Source organism: Lytechinus variegatus, chromosome 3 (assembly GCF_018143015.1).
Source record: "Lytechinus variegatus isolate NC3 chromosome 3, Lvar_3.0, whole genome shotgun sequence".
Taxonomy (NCBI): domain Eukaryota; kingdom Metazoa; phylum Echinodermata; class Echinoidea; order Temnopleuroida; family Toxopneustidae; genus Lytechinus; species Lytechinus variegatus.
In genome coordinates, this window is record NC_054742.1 from 75,075,967 (window position 1) to 75,092,968 (window position 17,002).

The 17,002-nt window shown below is 35.4% G+C and overlaps 1 protein-coding gene across 1 annotated transcript in view; it reads right to left on the reverse strand.

Moving 5' to 3' along the window:
- The window catches only part of LOC121412158, a 30,613-nt gene extending 14,905 nt beyond the window's left edge, over positions 1–15,708 (reverse strand). Inside the window, exons 1-2 of the mRNA XM_041605063.1 lie at positions 15,424–15,708; positions 3,915–4,103 (exon numbers count right to left, since the gene is read on the reverse strand). Of these exons, the coding sequence (XP_041460997.1) occupies positions 3,915–4,103; positions 15,424–15,693 (459 nt within the window). The 5' untranslated portion in view covers positions 15,694–15,708. The remainder of the gene's footprint in view (positions 1–3,914; positions 4,104–15,423) is intronic.
- Between the last annotated feature and the right edge of the window lie 1,294 nt (positions 15,709–17,002).

Consider the following 17,002-nt stretch of genomic DNA (forward strand, 5'->3'; position numbering starts at 1 on the left):
TTTAATATCAATTGCTTTAATACAATCATTTTGGCGAAGCATAACTGCAAAAATTTCAGCACACAACAAAACTAGATATGAACTTTGGGCATGTTAGGGGTATTTGTTGATTTTCCATCGTAACTTTAAATTTTTATGGAGCTAGTTCATAAAATTTAGACATAAGAGTAATCAAGTATCAATGAACAGGTCACATGACCAAGGTCAAAGGTTATTTAGGTTAAATGAATTTTGGTCATGTTGGGGGTATTTGTTGAATGGATCTAGTTCATGAAACATAGACATAAGGGTAATCGAGTATAAATGATGGTAATGTCCACACATCTTAGATTTCATTGATAATGGTCAAAGGTCATTTGGGTCAATGGACATACATGTAGTATTTTATTATCATGAATGTTTTATTTTGTGAATTATTATTCAATAGCAGTTTTCAAAGTCAGCGCTGCTGCTATATGATCGAATCGCGTAATGCAGGCAAGACTGTCAGAGGCGTTCCACTTGTTTATATTTTTATTTTAGTTTCATGTCCATGGCCCTGGGAATGTTGCGTGTATTATTCTTCATAGGCAACTCCCCCCCCCCCCCCAGTATGAAACATGTGTATAAATGAAACAGTTAACAAAATTGACCTTCATATTTGAAGTGTAACCTTTCTTCTTTTTTTTTCTTTTTTATTTCTCTGGAACAATTTGAGCTCCATTTTGTATTTAAAAAAAAAAATCGTTCCCAGGGCCCTACTAGTGTCTCAAAATGACAAAACATAAAGTAAACTATATTTACTTGTTTTGTGACAATGTGGTTAAACAGTAAATTTCATTGTACTACAGTATCAAGGAAATAAACAATGCATTTGTTTTTGTGTCGATAGGGTTTGATGGAGAACTTAATTTTACTCTTTCAATAATAAAGAATAAAGATTTACCTCCTCTAACCAAGCGTATGGGATGCGCCCCATACATTTTACCAACCTTTTGATTCATGTTAGTATTCTTTATTCAGGTGTATGAAGTGAAGAAGATACAAAGAAAATGAGCATTGAGATTTAAAAGAAAGTATAAGCGGAAAGAACATGAAAACCGGCAAGAATCCTTAAAATAAACCTATTTTCAGGTCAGTATTTGAAAATTTAAATCTGCGCTTTGCACTCTCAATTATTTATGAGAGTGCTAAGTCCCAATATCCTTCATCTATAGTCGCAAAGCCTTTATCTAGTCCGAAGTACCTAATCTTGTAAAAATAAAGCTAACACCTGTACCTAAACCTTTGATCTTAAAGCCTACCCCCCCCCCCTTCGTTTGGCAAGGCATCAATCCACAATTTGCCACTCTCCACCCAGGTGTTAAATGAGTACCCGGTGGGATGTGAAAACCTATGCAGTATTCCTAGCTATTAAAATCTCGGAACTCTTATAGGAATGCTCCCAGGAAAGTGGAGAAAGTGTTGACATGCCATGATCACATGACCGGGTTGGTAATAATTACAATTTAACTCGCTTAGAAACATGTATTAATGTATAATATTATTTCATTATCATCGTATCAGATTTTAATATTAGGCTATGTCTAATCATTTTTGTTTGGACTTGATGTTTGCCTTTACTTCAGCCTCTAGTATTAAAGCATTGGCCTGGGTCTTGGCCTTGAGGCTTCCATGCCTTTACCTCAACCTTTGGTATAAAAGCAATGGCCTGGGCCTTAGCCTTCGGGATTTGGGCCTTATCTACAACACTGTTGTGGTCTTCCCGGGATGTCCATATTTTAACCATAATATTACGATTATCCAGTAACATTTTTCTTATCACTGTCTTGGTAACTATGTCATTCTGAATGATTTCATCGGGCAACAGTATTACATATAATTGATGTTAAGTCAATGTAAACAAATACTAATGTAAACCGTGAGCAAAACTTATTCTTACACTGTGGAAATGAAAATGAAATATACACAACCAAAAAAGTAAGTCCCCCCTAAATCAAATTGCTGTAACTTTTGAACGGAATTATTTTGAGATATGACATTTCGTAGGTAGTTTTCTACACTCATTAAGCAACTCCTGGGGAAAAATGAGATTGATCGGTTGAGTCATGCATGAGAAATTAAAGATCGAATAAAAAATGACAATTTTTGAAAGTCACAAGAGTCGATTTTCAGATTGTACAAATACAAAGTTGGGCAAAAGTTGTTTTTAGGTGAATTTTATGGTGTTAATGCTGTTTTACTATCCATCATTTAGCCACTCCACACACAATTTTCGTATGTTCATGGTTGAGTGAGCACAATATTGCAGGGCCGCAGAAGCGGGGAGGGGGGGGGGGGTTGGGCCCCCCACTTTTTTTCCAAAAGCATGTACAAGAATGTAAAATTGACCATACTATTGTAATTTTTTGCATGGTCAGCCCCCCCACTTTTGGCTCAGCCCCTCCCTCACACTGAAAACCGTTCTGCGGCCCCTGTATTGTGACGTATCATCATAAGTGTTTTTGGTAGTATCCTCTACAACTTGTTAGGTCTTACTAAGATTTGAAAATGTTGGTGGCTACCCCGATTATTGGCCCCTCCCCCATTTTTAAATTCTGGATCCACCCAATATTCAACTTATTACCCTTTAAAATGAGTCTGTGACATTGAAATAACCATTTTACCACTTTGGTGCGTGCTCACTCATCCATGAATAAACAAATCGATTTCATTTTTGCACAGAATTCTGCCCATAGGTTGATAAACATTACTGCCAAGTGACATTGCTAAAGACAGCCTTGACAAAAAGTTCCACCATATTTAATAAGGGGTTACTTATTCTTAAACATATGCATCCATAATGTACACAAGTCTATGAGAGAGAAAGTCAAAATTTTAACAAATATGAAATAAGGGTTTGTTTCATGGACGGTTTTTGTTACTTCTGCCAACAGTTATTTCATGAAACTTTGCACATGGCTTCAGAGTAACACTATCCAAAAGGCGCGCACACCAAAATAACGATTCGATACGACACAGAGAGGGGCCAATGCCTTGAACTTTCTTCGCATTTGCATAATTTTCTAATATTGTGTGCTCACTGATGCATTAAACATCAGGATTTTCATAAAAATCAAATCAAATGAACCATGCAAGGAGGTTTGTACCAGATATCCATAGTTACAAATTGCATTTTTTCCAATAACGTAAAAAAGAGCTAATCACATTCCACATGTTCATTCAAGCGTGAATGTTTAATCAAACGCCTTTGAATCATTGAAGCATGTTAATTGCTCATGAACATAACGAAAAAAATGATAAAAGATCAGTTTCAGTTACAAAAATGACACAATACTTGACTATGATATTTGAAAATCGTATTTTTGTTTTCAATAAATGTTCATTGAACCGTAAAACGATGAATATTGTTGAAGATACTCTTCCCAAAAGTAATTGTCATCATATTCAATCATTTTTATTGATAAAAATGTGTAAAAATCCAATTATAGCTAATTTGGACTTGTGTTTATTCAACCGTCAAATTTAGCCAAAAAGTTGTATCGTCTTTTAGAAAGTACATTTTACAAGCCTTCTGACTATTTTTTTATGATGAGAATGTGGAATCAGTTCCTATGAAATGGAATCAAAGTCATGATATTTGGCTTGTGACTTTTGAAAAGTGACATTTTTGCTTTCCGAAGGTGCTCACTGAAGCATGACGTAAAATACGTCCATAACATTTACTTAGAGTGTAGCTTATAAAATTACCTACACGCTCATGTAAAAATATATCAAAAACTCGCATTGGTTCGGAAATTATTGATGTTTGTTCAAGGGGGACTTACTTTTTTTGTTATGTATAGATTTTAATTTAGTTGAATATAATTGAATTTAGTATAATATATATATTATTATGAATTGTATTAAATTTAATTCCCTACCAAATAACTTACCTGGTTGGTTGCATACACACTGTCTACAATAAAGTCATTTTCTCTATGTCGAAGAGTTTCTTCAGAGCGTGATCGTGGATTTCGTCTTCGAGCCGATAGTGACAAACGAATTGGTGATCGACTTTGGCGGGTTGGTGTGAGGGGTGAGAATGGGCGAATTGGATCTGGTTGCCAAATATTCGGGAGGAACTGAAAGAACAAAAAAAATGAGTACAAACCGAGCAATGATGGTTAAGATGATGATGATTATTGTAGTAGTAGTAGTAGTTGTAGTGTAGTAGTAGTAGTAGTAGTAGTAGTAGTAGAAGTAGTAGCAGTAGTAGCAGTAGTAGTAATAATAATGATAATAATGATAAACATTAATTTGTATAACGCAGCTTTTATATGGATATATTCAGCTGCGCTTGTTCAGAGCTCTCTTTACTTAATATGTCTACACAGCATATTTTCTTAACTAAAGAGATATGTTTTTAATTTTGATTTGAAGAGGGCCAAGGATGGAGAGCTTCTTATATCAATTGACAGGTTATTCTTTAGTTTGGGGGCAGCAAGTGCAAATGCACGATCACCAAGTGTGACTTTTGTTTTGTGAAATGGGATCTGAAACAATAATTTATCTGTGGAACTTCGCAGGCTTCGACTGTGTGATTGGGTTTTAAGTTTTAATAATTCTGTAATGTAATGTGTGGCTTGACCGATTAATGATTTATATACAATTAACAGAATTTTGAATGAAATTCTTTGATGTATAGGCAACCAGTGGAGTTCTCTCAGAAGAGGTCTAGTGAAACTGAACTTTGGGACACGGTAGATAAGTCTTGCGCATGAATTTTGGACTCTTTGTAACTTAGAAATAAGACTATCAGGCATTCCAAACAACAAACCATTACACTAGTCAAGCTTACTTGTAATAGTAGTAGTAGTAGAAGATGTAATAATAATAATATAGGATATTTATATTGCGCACATATCCACCTTGTTAGGTGCTCAAGGCGCTCCTATATTACCCGGCTAAGCTAGGCGTTCATAGCGCACACAGATTCTTATAAGGAATTACTTCCTACCGGTACCCATTTGCCTTACCTGGGTTGAGTGCAGCACATTGCGGATCAGTTTCTTGCTGAAGGAAATTACGCCATGGCTGGGATTCGAACCCACGACCCTCTGTGTCAAAGTCCGAAGACTAATCCACTGGGCCACAACGCTCCATGTAGTAGTAGGGGGCGGATCCAGCTTTTGCCATGGGGGGCGAAAAAAAATTCACCCATATTTTCCCCGAGAAGCCGCTCAAAGTTGATTTTTGTGTTTGTTTCTTTGAAGGGGCTGTCCTGACAGTCACTTCTTAGCTATATTTTTATAAAACAACATAAATGTATAGTATTCATAAGCCCTATTTAAAGTGATTGGTTAACATTGGTTTGACTTTTAAAAAATCTGAGCTAGGTCACACTTGTCACCTGTGTCTGTGATATGTTACAAAAATGAAGCCCTGAAAAATTTGCATTCGAAAATCATTATTTAATGCTTCAAAAATTGAAAAATAAAGTGACCGGAAACACCATCTTAATTTCATCCCATACAGTTATGTGTACTATTTAGGCGTCTATAAGACATCTATTTACAAAATCGGGGTTTGCCTTGTAGTTTTAGCTTTTCATTCTCAATAATGGTTGTTTTCAGGGTTTATTAGTTCTAATACATGCACTTGTACACATGTTTCATCTTGGTTTGAGAATTTTTTTTAATCAGCTGCTCGCAAAGTTAAACAATACCTTTAAACAGTGCGAGTGCAAAGCGCTAACTATTTTTTTTTTTTTGGAAATGTAATGTATTTTGTCCTGAAAATTGAACATTCTGGGTTCGAATCCAAGCCATCGCGATATTTCCTTCGGCAAGAAATTATTCCTTGAAATGCCAACGCGCTGTAAAAGGCTGCGAGACTAAAACCAGAGTAATAATATCCAATTAATTATTATTATTATTAATGCGAACACAATTCTGATCTGAAACTGGATAATTTAACATTTTTTTTCAATAAAGGACAAGCTGCGGACTGGGCATTCTATAAATATATTTTTCAATCATGAAAAGCGAAAGCGAGTTGAAAATGTGGAATGTTAACTTTGTGGAATACAAGTAGAGATAGGTATTTGACCAAAGCAAATAATGCGTGTGCGCAGAGCGAGCTGAAAATGTTGATACTCTGACAATAAAACGGACATTAATTTTATAGATCACCTTAAAAAAAATCAATTTGTATAATAAAATCAAACAAAATAAGAAAAGAATCGAGGTACAGTACGGTTAGATAATTCGGTTTTTTTATTCAGAATCAAATATGTAAAAAATTTCCATTTTACTGTTTTTGATATTTTTACTTTAATTTTTCCATAGAAAAACACAAAATTGATCTGAGATTTTCGTTTTCTTCTTCTGTTTTGCGTTCACGAAATAGAAAATTGAATCGAAACTCTCGCTTCCTTTTTCTGTTTTGCTTTCACGAAACAGAAAATTGAATGGAAATCTCGTTTCGTTTTTCTGTTTCGCCTTCACGAAACAGAAAATTGAGCGCGCCTTCTCGTTTCCTTTTTCCGTTTTTGGCCGCCGTCAAGGTGCGCCTAGATAATGCGAGTGCAAAACGCTAACTATTTTTTTTTTTTGGAAATGTAATGTATTTTGTCCTGAAAATTGAACATTCTGGGTTCGAATCCCAGCCATCGCGATATTTCCTTCGACAAGAAATTATTCCTTGAAATGCCAACGCGCTGTAAAAGGCTGCGAGACTAAAACCAGGGTAATAATATCCAATTAATTATTATTATTATTAATGCGAACACAATTCTGATCTGAAACTGGATAATTTAACATTCTTTTTTCAATAAAGGACAAGCTGCGGACTGGGCATTCTATAAATATATTTTTCAATCATGAAAAGCGAAAGCGAGTTGAAAATGTGGAATGTTAACTTTGTGGAATACAAGTAGAGATAGGTATTTGACCAAAGCAAATAATGCGTGTGCGCAGAGCGAGCTGAAAATGTTGATACTCTGACAATAAAACGGACATTAATTTTATAGATCACCTTAAAAAAAATCAATTTGTATAATAAAATCAAACAAAATAAGAAAAGAATCGAGGTACAGCACGGTTAGATAATTCGGTTTTTTTTATTCAAGAATCAAATATGTAAAAAATTTCCATTTTACTGTTTTTTTATATTTTTACTTTAATTTTTCCATAGAAAAACACAAAATTGATCTGAGATTTTCGTTTTCTTCTTCTGTTTTGCGTTCACGAAATAGAAAATTGAATCGAAACTCTCGCTTCCTTTTTCTGTTTTGCTTTCACGAAACAGAAAATTGAATGGAAATCTCGTAGTAGTTGTAGTGTAGTAGTAGTAGTAGTAGTAGAAGTAGTAGCAGTAGTAGCAGTAGTAGTAATATTAATGATAATAATGATAAACATTAATTTGTATAACGCAGCTTTTATATGGATATATTCAGCTGCGCTTGTTCAGAGCTCTCTTTACTTAATATGTCTACACAGCATATTTTCTTAACTAAAGAGATATGTTTTTAATTTTGATTTGAAGAGGGCCAAGGATGGAGAGCTTCTTATATCAATTGACAGGTTATTCTTTAGTTTGGGGGCAGCAAGTGCAAATGCACGATCACCAAGTGTGACTTTTGTTTTGTGAAATGGGATCTGAAACAATAATTTATCTGTGGAACTTCGCAGGCTTCGACTGTGTGATTGGGTTTTAAGTTTTAATAATTCTGTAATGTAATGTGTGGCTTGACCGATTAATGATTTATATACAATTAACAGAATTTTGAATGAAATTCTTTGATGTATAGGCAACCAGTGGAGTTCTCTCAGAAGAGGTCTAGTGAAACTGAACTTTGGGACACGGTAGATAAGTCTTGCGCATGAATTTTGGACTCTTTGTAACTTAGAAATAAGACTATCAGGCATTCCAAACAACAAACCATTACACTAGTCAAGCTTACTTGTAATAGTAGTAGTAGTAGAAGATGTAATAATAATAATAATAATATAGGATATTTATATTGCGCACATATCCACCTTGTTAGGTGCTCAAGGCGCTCTTATATTACCCGACTAAGCTAGGCGTTCATAGCGCACACAGATTCTTATAAGGAATTACTTCCTACCGGTACCCATTTGCCTTACCTGGGTTGAGTGCAGCACATTGCGGATCAGTTTCTTGCTGAAGGAAATTACGCCATGGCTGGGATTCGAACCCACGACCCTCTGTGTCAAAGTCCGAAGACTAATCCACTGGGCCACAACGCTCCATGTAGTAGTAGGGGGCGGATCCAGCTTTTGCCATGGGGGGCGAAAAAAAATTCACCCATATTTTCCCCGAGAAGCCGCTCAAAGTTGATTTTTGTGTTTGTTTCTTTGAAGGGGCTGTCCTGACAGTCACTTCTTAGCTATATTTTTATAAAACAACATAAATGTATAGTATTCATAAGCCCTATTTAAAGTGATTGGTTAACATTGGTTTGACTTTTAAAAAATCTGAGCTAGGTCACACTTGTCACCTGTGTCTGTGATATGTTACAAAAATGAAGCCCTGAAAAATTTGCATTCGAAAATCATTATTTAATGCTTCAAAAATTGAAAAATAAAGTGACCAGACACCATCTTAATTTCATCCCATACAGTTATGTGTACTATTTAGGCGTCTATAAGACACCTATTTACAAAATCGGGGTTTGCCTTGTAGTTTTAGCTTTTCATTCTCAATAATGGTTGTTTTCAGGGTTTATTAGTTCTAATACATGCACTTGTACACATGTTTCATCTTGGTTTGAGAATTTTTTTTAATCAGCTGCTCGCAAAGTTAAACAATACCTTTAAACAGTGCGAGTGCAAAGCGCTAACTATTTTTTTTTTTTGGAAATGTAATGTATTTTGTCCTGAAAATTGAACATTCTGGGTTCGAATCCCAGCCATCGCGATATTTCCTTCGGCAAGAAATTATTCCTTGAAATGCCAACGCGCTGTAAAAGGCTGCGAGACTAAAACCAGAGTAATAATATCCAATTAATTATTATTATTATTAATGCGAACACAATTCTGATCTGAAACTGGATAATTTAACATTTTTTTTCAATAAAGGACAAGCTGCGGACTGGGCATTCTATAAATATATTTTTCAATCATGAAAAGCGAAAGCGAGTTGAAAATGTGGAATGTTAACTTTGTGGAATACAAGTAGAGATAGGTATTTGACCAAAGCAAATAATGCGTGTGCGCAGAGCGAGCTGAAAATGTTGATACTCTGACAATAAAACGGACATTAATTTTATAGATCACCTTAAAAAAAATCAATTTGTATAATAAAATCAAACAAAATAAGAAAAGAATCGAGGTACAGTACGGTTAGATAATTCGTTTTTTTTTTATTCAAGAATCAAATATGTAAAAAATTTCCATTTTACTGTTTTTTGATATTTTTACTTTAATTTTTCCATAGAAAAACACAAAATTGATCTGAGATTTTCGTTTTCTTCTTCTGTTTTGCGTTCACGAAATAGAAAATTGAATCGAAACTCTCGCTTCCTTTTTCTGTTTTGCTTTCACGAAACAGAAAATTGAATGGAAATCTCGTTTCGTTTTTCTGTTTCGCCTTCACGAAACAGAAAATTGAGCGCGCCTTCTCGTTTCCTTTTTCCGTTTTGGCCGCCGTCAAGGTGCGCCTAGATAATCCGTTTTCGTTTAAACTTTGGCCAAACTGAATATTGAAGACTGCTGAAGCCTTTGCAAAAGGGGCGGAGCCAGAACTAAGGTCATATAGCTGTCCGGCCATGTGAAACCTAGATGTTAACAACTATACGTTGATTTTATATAAATTATGGCTCTGTAAGAACGTAGCATCTCATCTCTATCTACGCATCTTAGTTTTAATACATTGGTTTGATTATTCCTTATAAACATACACTCTTACCTAGGATGATGGAATGATAATGCAAACAAATGTACTTCAGGGTGGGTCTAAAATATTGTTTAACAAATTTGCATCTGAACAGAGACTTATCGCGGTACAGCGCTGTTTACTATGTGAATCGCACAGAAGTTGCTCTTAAAAGTCTAAAATTATTGATAATTCAAAATTTGATTTTAAACTTTGTTGTTTAATATATTAAACACTTGTTAAACTACTGTGCGATTCACCTAGTAAATAGCGTTGTCTGAATTATTTTTAACAGTGTGTATATATGTACAGAAAGTCAGTTGCAACCAACTGATTTTTGCAGAGCCATCGTTTAAAACCAAGGTGGATGGTACATAATATTGTTAACAGCAAGGTTTGACAAGGCCGGCCAGCCATAGGTGGTTAGTTCTGGCTCCGCCCCTTTAGCAAAGCCGCGGTCGTCAATTTTCCGTTGGCCTAAGGAATACCGTGTTTACACAGTGACACGGCTCGGGGGTTCGACACGCGAGCCGTGCTCAACACGACAATTTTATGCTGTGTAAACGCGATCAGTGTGATCCGCGAGCCGTGTCGAACACGGCTTTTTTGATCCGCCAAAATCGTAGGTTTCAACCCGCGAGCCGAGTCAATGTGTAAACACGGTAGAAAAGGAATTATCTAACGTACTTTGGCGACGGTACGATCAGATAATTCGTGTTTCTGATTTTGAAAAGGAAAAGAAAACGAGAAGGCGCGCTCAATTTTCTCTTTCGTGAACGCAAAAAAAGAAAAGAAAATGAGAGTTTCCATTCAATTTTCTGTTTCGTGAACGCGAAACAGAAAAAGGAAACGAATTTTTTTTATTCAATTTTGTGTTTTTCAAAGGAAAAACCAAAAAAATTGAAATATGTAAAAACTGTAAAGCGGAAAAATGAACCGCTTTTATGTTTTTCTTTTTACATATTTCATTCTTGAATCAAAATATTGAAAAATGACAGTTTTTCTGTTTTCTATCTCGAAAGTAGAACCGATTTTCACTCAATATTTCGCTTTTGCTTTTTCCATTTCGAAATGAGAAAAACGAATTATCTAACAGTGCCTTGATTTAAAAGTTCTATGTTTAACATACTGACCAAAACTTGATATTTAAAGCTCCATATCAGCCTATTGAGTAGGATATGTATACAATGCGAGCGCGAGGAGTGGGCGAAAATTTTATATACTGACGTGAAAGAATTCTTTTTTTTCCAAGTCTCCCCTCACCTTATTTTATTAATTTGTCTTCCTCCTTCTTTTTTCCTCTCTTATCCCCGTTGTTTTTCTTTCCACTTATTCCCTTTTTTTGCACCGCCAACAGGGAGGGGGGCGGGCTCCTCGCCCCCTGGATTCGCCTTTCGTAGAAGTAGTAGTAGCAGTAGTAGTAGTAGCAATATTATGGTAGTATCATGATGGGCGGAAATCCTAGGGCACGCGTCCCACTCACTTTTTGGACAGTGGGACACAATATCAAATATCCCCCCAAAAAACTTTTGAGGAAGGAGCGAAAAAAGCCAAAAAGGGTAAGAAAGAAAAACAAAGAAAAATAATGGAAAAGAGACGAGAAAAAAGAGAAAAATAAGAGTAGAAAGACGATTGAAGGTGAGGAGATGACATCTTATGTGGCACTATGTAAAAGATTTCGCTCACTCTTCGCACTCGCATAGCCTGTTCTATGCTCAATAGTCTTGAATATCAAGTTTTGAAGTCAACATTTTGATCACTGTCGGTACAGAAGCGCAAGCTGACAACTTTTGATATTTTGTCTTGAAAACTTAACAATTTCACACGTTTGTATGATAATAATAAAAGAACAGATGTAGTTTAACAATGCTTGTATTTTAATAAGAGCGCGAGCTGAAAATTTGATATTCTGACGGAAATTTTAGGATTGTCCAACAAAATTAAATGAAAATTGTGGAGAGGATATGGATCTCACTAAATATATGATGCGAGCGCGAAGCACGAGCAGGTTTTTAAAAAATATTTAGACTGTAAACCGGGGCATTCTAATCACTGTCGGAAGAGAAGCACAAGCTGACAACTTTTGATATTTTACTTTATTTTTCCAGACAGCAGCGCTGATTTACCGACGATATCGAAATTAGTGATGGTGAGGGGTGCCTCCCCTCTCCCTCATGGGTACTCATTATCGGACCTTCTATATCACCCCTCGGCAAAGGCGTAAGGGTGATGATCATCCTCATGCGAAGTCAATGGTTTGTATCTGTTGCTCGGAAGCATATATATATAACCGCGCCGCCCGCCCATAACACTGATACAAGCCTACTCATTAACTGAGATGCAAATTCATAAGTAGCATATAGATATCAACTGAAATAAATATTCCCATTACCATGCAGATTATTGAGTTGCTAAATTGTTGTGTGTATTATAAGAATATCATATTTGGGGGGATCCTCTCGTTCGACTACAATAACCCCCCCCCAAAAAAAAAAAAAAAAAACACACACAAAAAGAACCGAATGAATATTTCTTAATAGATTGTAACTATAAAAGATTTCCGACAGCTATCTTACGCCATGACAACCGCTGCGAAAACAGAGTCACCAATGCAGCTATATATCATCAAAGTTGTCGTGACAGACAAACATTGTCTTGAAAATTTCCTAATTAAGTTGTGTCATCTCTTTGACAAAAGTATTTCTCTTTCTACTGTTAGAGAAGAAATATCCATTGAAATTCTGAAGATATTTCGTTTGGTTACAAGGTAAAGCCGTGAATCCATTGTACCGTTAATGCATTGGTAAACTTTTCAGTGAAAATAAGTTTGTTTTACTAATCTCTCCGCAAATAAAGAAAGGTGCTAAAACTTTCCTTTGTCTAGAAGTCGTACTGTAATCTTTGATGTGTAGGATATCTTGTGTCTTTAGCAATTTGAATGAGATATATCATTTCACAGACACGTGCATCAAAGCGGCTCATTTCATTCCGATATCAGGTCTGATCAAAATCTATTCATGAAATATCAAAATCTATTGGTTAAATTAAGTAGTTGTTTGTCGAAAAAAATCGAATGTACCTGATTAAGGTACAACATGACTAAGCTTGATAAACATGAAATGATTATTACCAGTAACTGATTCATTACATTCAAAGGATGCCAACTTGCCAAGATCTAGAATCAATGCTTGATAAACATGATTATGGCAATTTTCTTATTCATATTCTCCTCATTACCAGTTTCCCCCTCATTATTCCTATTCTTTTTGTTCCTTTCTCATTTTTTCTCTCTTTTCCTTTTTCTTCTTCTTTTTGTACTCCTTCTTGAACTTCTTCTTCTTCTTCTCATTCTTCTCCTTCTTCTTCTTCTTCTTCTTCGTAGTAGTAGTAGTAATGTTAATATCATTATTATATTATCATTGATATTATCAACATTATTTTGTTATCATTATCCATATCCTCTGTTTTTTCTTCTTAGTAGCAGTAATTTTCTTTTTTTCTTTCTTCTAATACCCTCCTTTTTGTTATTTCAAACCTGTCGATTCTCTGAATGTTGTCTTTCAATATTCATTTTCAGCGAACAATGCATAAGATAATATTGATTTTATCAATTGTCTTCTGTTGAAAGGAACTGTTCGATTAATTTGACTTTTCTTTTTACGCAAGAGGAGAGGGCCTTGGACCTTATTGTTGAATTTGTCTCTATACACACGATTCCCATTAGCATGTAACATGCTATACGGTTTATTTTGAGTTTGTTTGCTATACCATGATCATATTTACCAACAAATATTTATATAGATATTAATTTTCACCAAATATGCATGGGGGAGGGCTCTTTATTTTTGTTGTGCAAACTAAAAAAATTCCACCGGACGGGGTCGTCTGTTGGGCCCCGTGGTGATACCGTGGCCTAGTGGTTTAAGGCGTCTGACTAGACAGTTGAAAGTACGTGATTCGATCCCCAGTCACGGCAATTCTACCCGTGAACATGGCTTTTAATAAACAATGCCCTTTTATCCTATATTGAAATAAATGGAAATAATACACGCATTCTTAGTAACTGCACTTTTTAAAAATGCTTTTGCCCTACGCGATAAAAGGGGAGTATGCTCTCTTTCCTCGTCTGCCGTTAAGGAAAGCAAATTTTGGTATTCCCTAGCTCTAAAAGGATATCTTGAATCACGAACCGTCAAAACAATTTTGGAATGTCACTTCCACATTTTTCAGTGCTGCCACAGACATGACAGACGCGCCTCGCAAAATTCTTCCATTTCAGTTTTGTTCGCTTGACGAGAGGATAATGAAGAAAAGTAGAAACATGACCAGCAACCTCCTTTCGGTCCTCATTTCAATTTTCAATTCAATTAGGCATTTATTTTTCTTCCAATCGACATTTTTATATAACTATTGAGAAATATAGCACAACACGTAATGATTATGAATTACAGTATTTAATTACGTATACGGAAGGTGTAAAACACAGAAAGCAAGGGTTGTATATCTAGATACTAGGCAGAGAAGAAAAAGAAAAGGGCTAGATTCGTTAATAATATCAGGAAAATTCCAATAGTAAACAATTCTTATTTTACTCCCCTTTGTTTTCATATCGTATAAAGGGGAAATACAAAAGAAATGATATATATATATATATATATATATATATATATATATATATATATATATATATATATATATATATATATATATATATATATATATATATATATATATATATATATATATATATATGTATGTATGTATATGCCGATGATTGTGCAAAGTGTTCAATGCTATATAAAGCAAAGCATATATTCATACCTATTAAAGGTCTGCTACCGGCGGTTTCACGCCAGTCTGCCTGAAGATCGCCTCAAGTCCGGGCGTGAAACCACCGGTAGCAGATGTTTGATAGGTTTGTGTGTGTAAAAATGAAATATATCTATATATATATATATAAATGAAGAGGGCCCTTTGCATAAGGTGTGTTGCAGCGAGACGCAAAAGAATCCAGCTATAGGCATGCATGGACGCGAGACATAGTTTTCATTTGTATCTCATTTAGCTATTAAATGAGATACAATCGAAAGCTACGTCTAGCGTCCATGCCTGGATTCTTTTACGTACAGTATACAATTGATCATGATTGATAAATAGTTAATAACATTTTAGAATAATGAAATACGATAAATTGGATAAATAAAGATTTTATAGTTGGTTGTTTTAGTATGTATAATATGGTATGTGTTAAAATCATTGTAATATAAAGTACAACGCATAATTTAGCATAACTCAACTGACAAATTCGCACAAGCGGACAATAGTTCAAAATATAGAAAAATTATGCAATACATAGAAAAGGAATTCTCAAATTTTAATTTATTTTTTTAAGTATTCACAGATAATTCATATCCAATTGCTCCCATTTCAGGATGAAGAAACGATATGAATGAAATTAATAAGGATCATGAAAAACAGATATTTAGCTAAAAAAAATTATAATATGATTGTGGGGATAAAACTGACGATAAGATAATTGTGAGGATTAGAACTGACATAGCTTACCTTTCTTCCCAGCGTTTTGCCTATGACTCCTCTTACCATTGGTGAGTGAAAGTAGTGACTGGCATGGGGGTCGAACAGGGCATCGTACTTCGGTATGATGTCGGCAGACCACTTGTATCTTACTTTCTCCACATGGATGCAATCTAAAACAAATCCTTGCTCCATCTCTCGGAGCTTTTCAGCAGACGGGTCTGGTTGGATGCCGCGACGGATATGATCGTGTTTCCAGAGAGGAGAGTGAAGGATAACATGATGGTGATGCATCGTCATCGATCTGCACCTGTTAATGATAGAAGTGACAACGGAGAGAGGTCTGGATAGCTCCTATTGTTTTCTTATGATTATGACCTTCCTGCAACTCAACTTTACGCAGACGTCATCATAACGTTATAATAACCCCTCACTCTTCCATTCTAAAATCTGAAACGTCAAATCGAGATTTTGAAAGTGGTAGGAGTGACAACCTCTTCCATGTAATATCCAACCTTGCATAAAAATGAGTCTAAAAGTGTTGGATCGAACCATTTAAAGTAGTCAATACATTTATAAAAAAGGTTGTCACTCTTCCAACCTTTCAAATGTTGATTTAATAATTCAGTTTTTGCCCCCCCCCCCCTCCCTCTCTCTCTCTCTCTCTCTCTCTGCTCAGTCACACTCACGCATGCGCACCCACGAACATCCTCACACCCCCACGCACACACTTTCTGCCCCTACGCCCCTTTCACATTGGTGTATAATGAGCCTAACATTTGAGGGGGCTGGAGCAAAATTGTGCTAAAAGAAGTGATGTTATATTCAGAATTATTTTTTTTATCGCTTTCCCTATATAATATCTCTCCCCTTTTCTTTTTTATTTATTTTTTCTTGGACGTGAAGTTTATTTCATTCTATTCATTTATTTATTTTTAATTTATTCATTTATCTATTTATTTTGGGGGATCCATGACCCTATGTCTCATGTACGTCAGTGCTTTGCTATATTTATCTTAATTTCTATATTCAAACTGAAAGTGAGTAGACAGCGTGGCTCATCATCATTTTTTTTTCGAATGATAGTCAATCGCACTTCATTGTAAAAGCTCCTCAGATCGCAACCAACGATTCATTGCAAATTTGATAAACATTTATAATAAACTAAATGTATCCATTTATTCTAAACGATTGAAATAATTATCAAATTATTTTCTTCACCGCCATAGGCGGCGGAAGCGGGGGGACGGGGGGGACGTGTCCCCCCCTAAATTTGAGGAGGGGGGACGGTCCCCCCCCCCCTAAATTTGTTGTTGATGACCTTTTTTTTTTTTTTTTTTTTTTTTTTTTTTTTTTTTTTTTTTGCTTGTCAATTTATTTTCCTACGTCCCCCCTAAAATTTTGGGGTTGAGAACCTTTTTTTCTTTTTGCTCGTCAAATTTTTTTTGGTTGTCCCCTCCTAAAATTTTTGGCTTCCGCCGCCAATGTTCACCGCAATCACATTCTTACTGATAAACATTTAGTTAGCGCATGTATTTTCTATTCAGTATATCATAGTTTATTCTCTGTGAGGGACTTTTTTTGGGAGGGGAGTCAGGGAGGAGGAGTC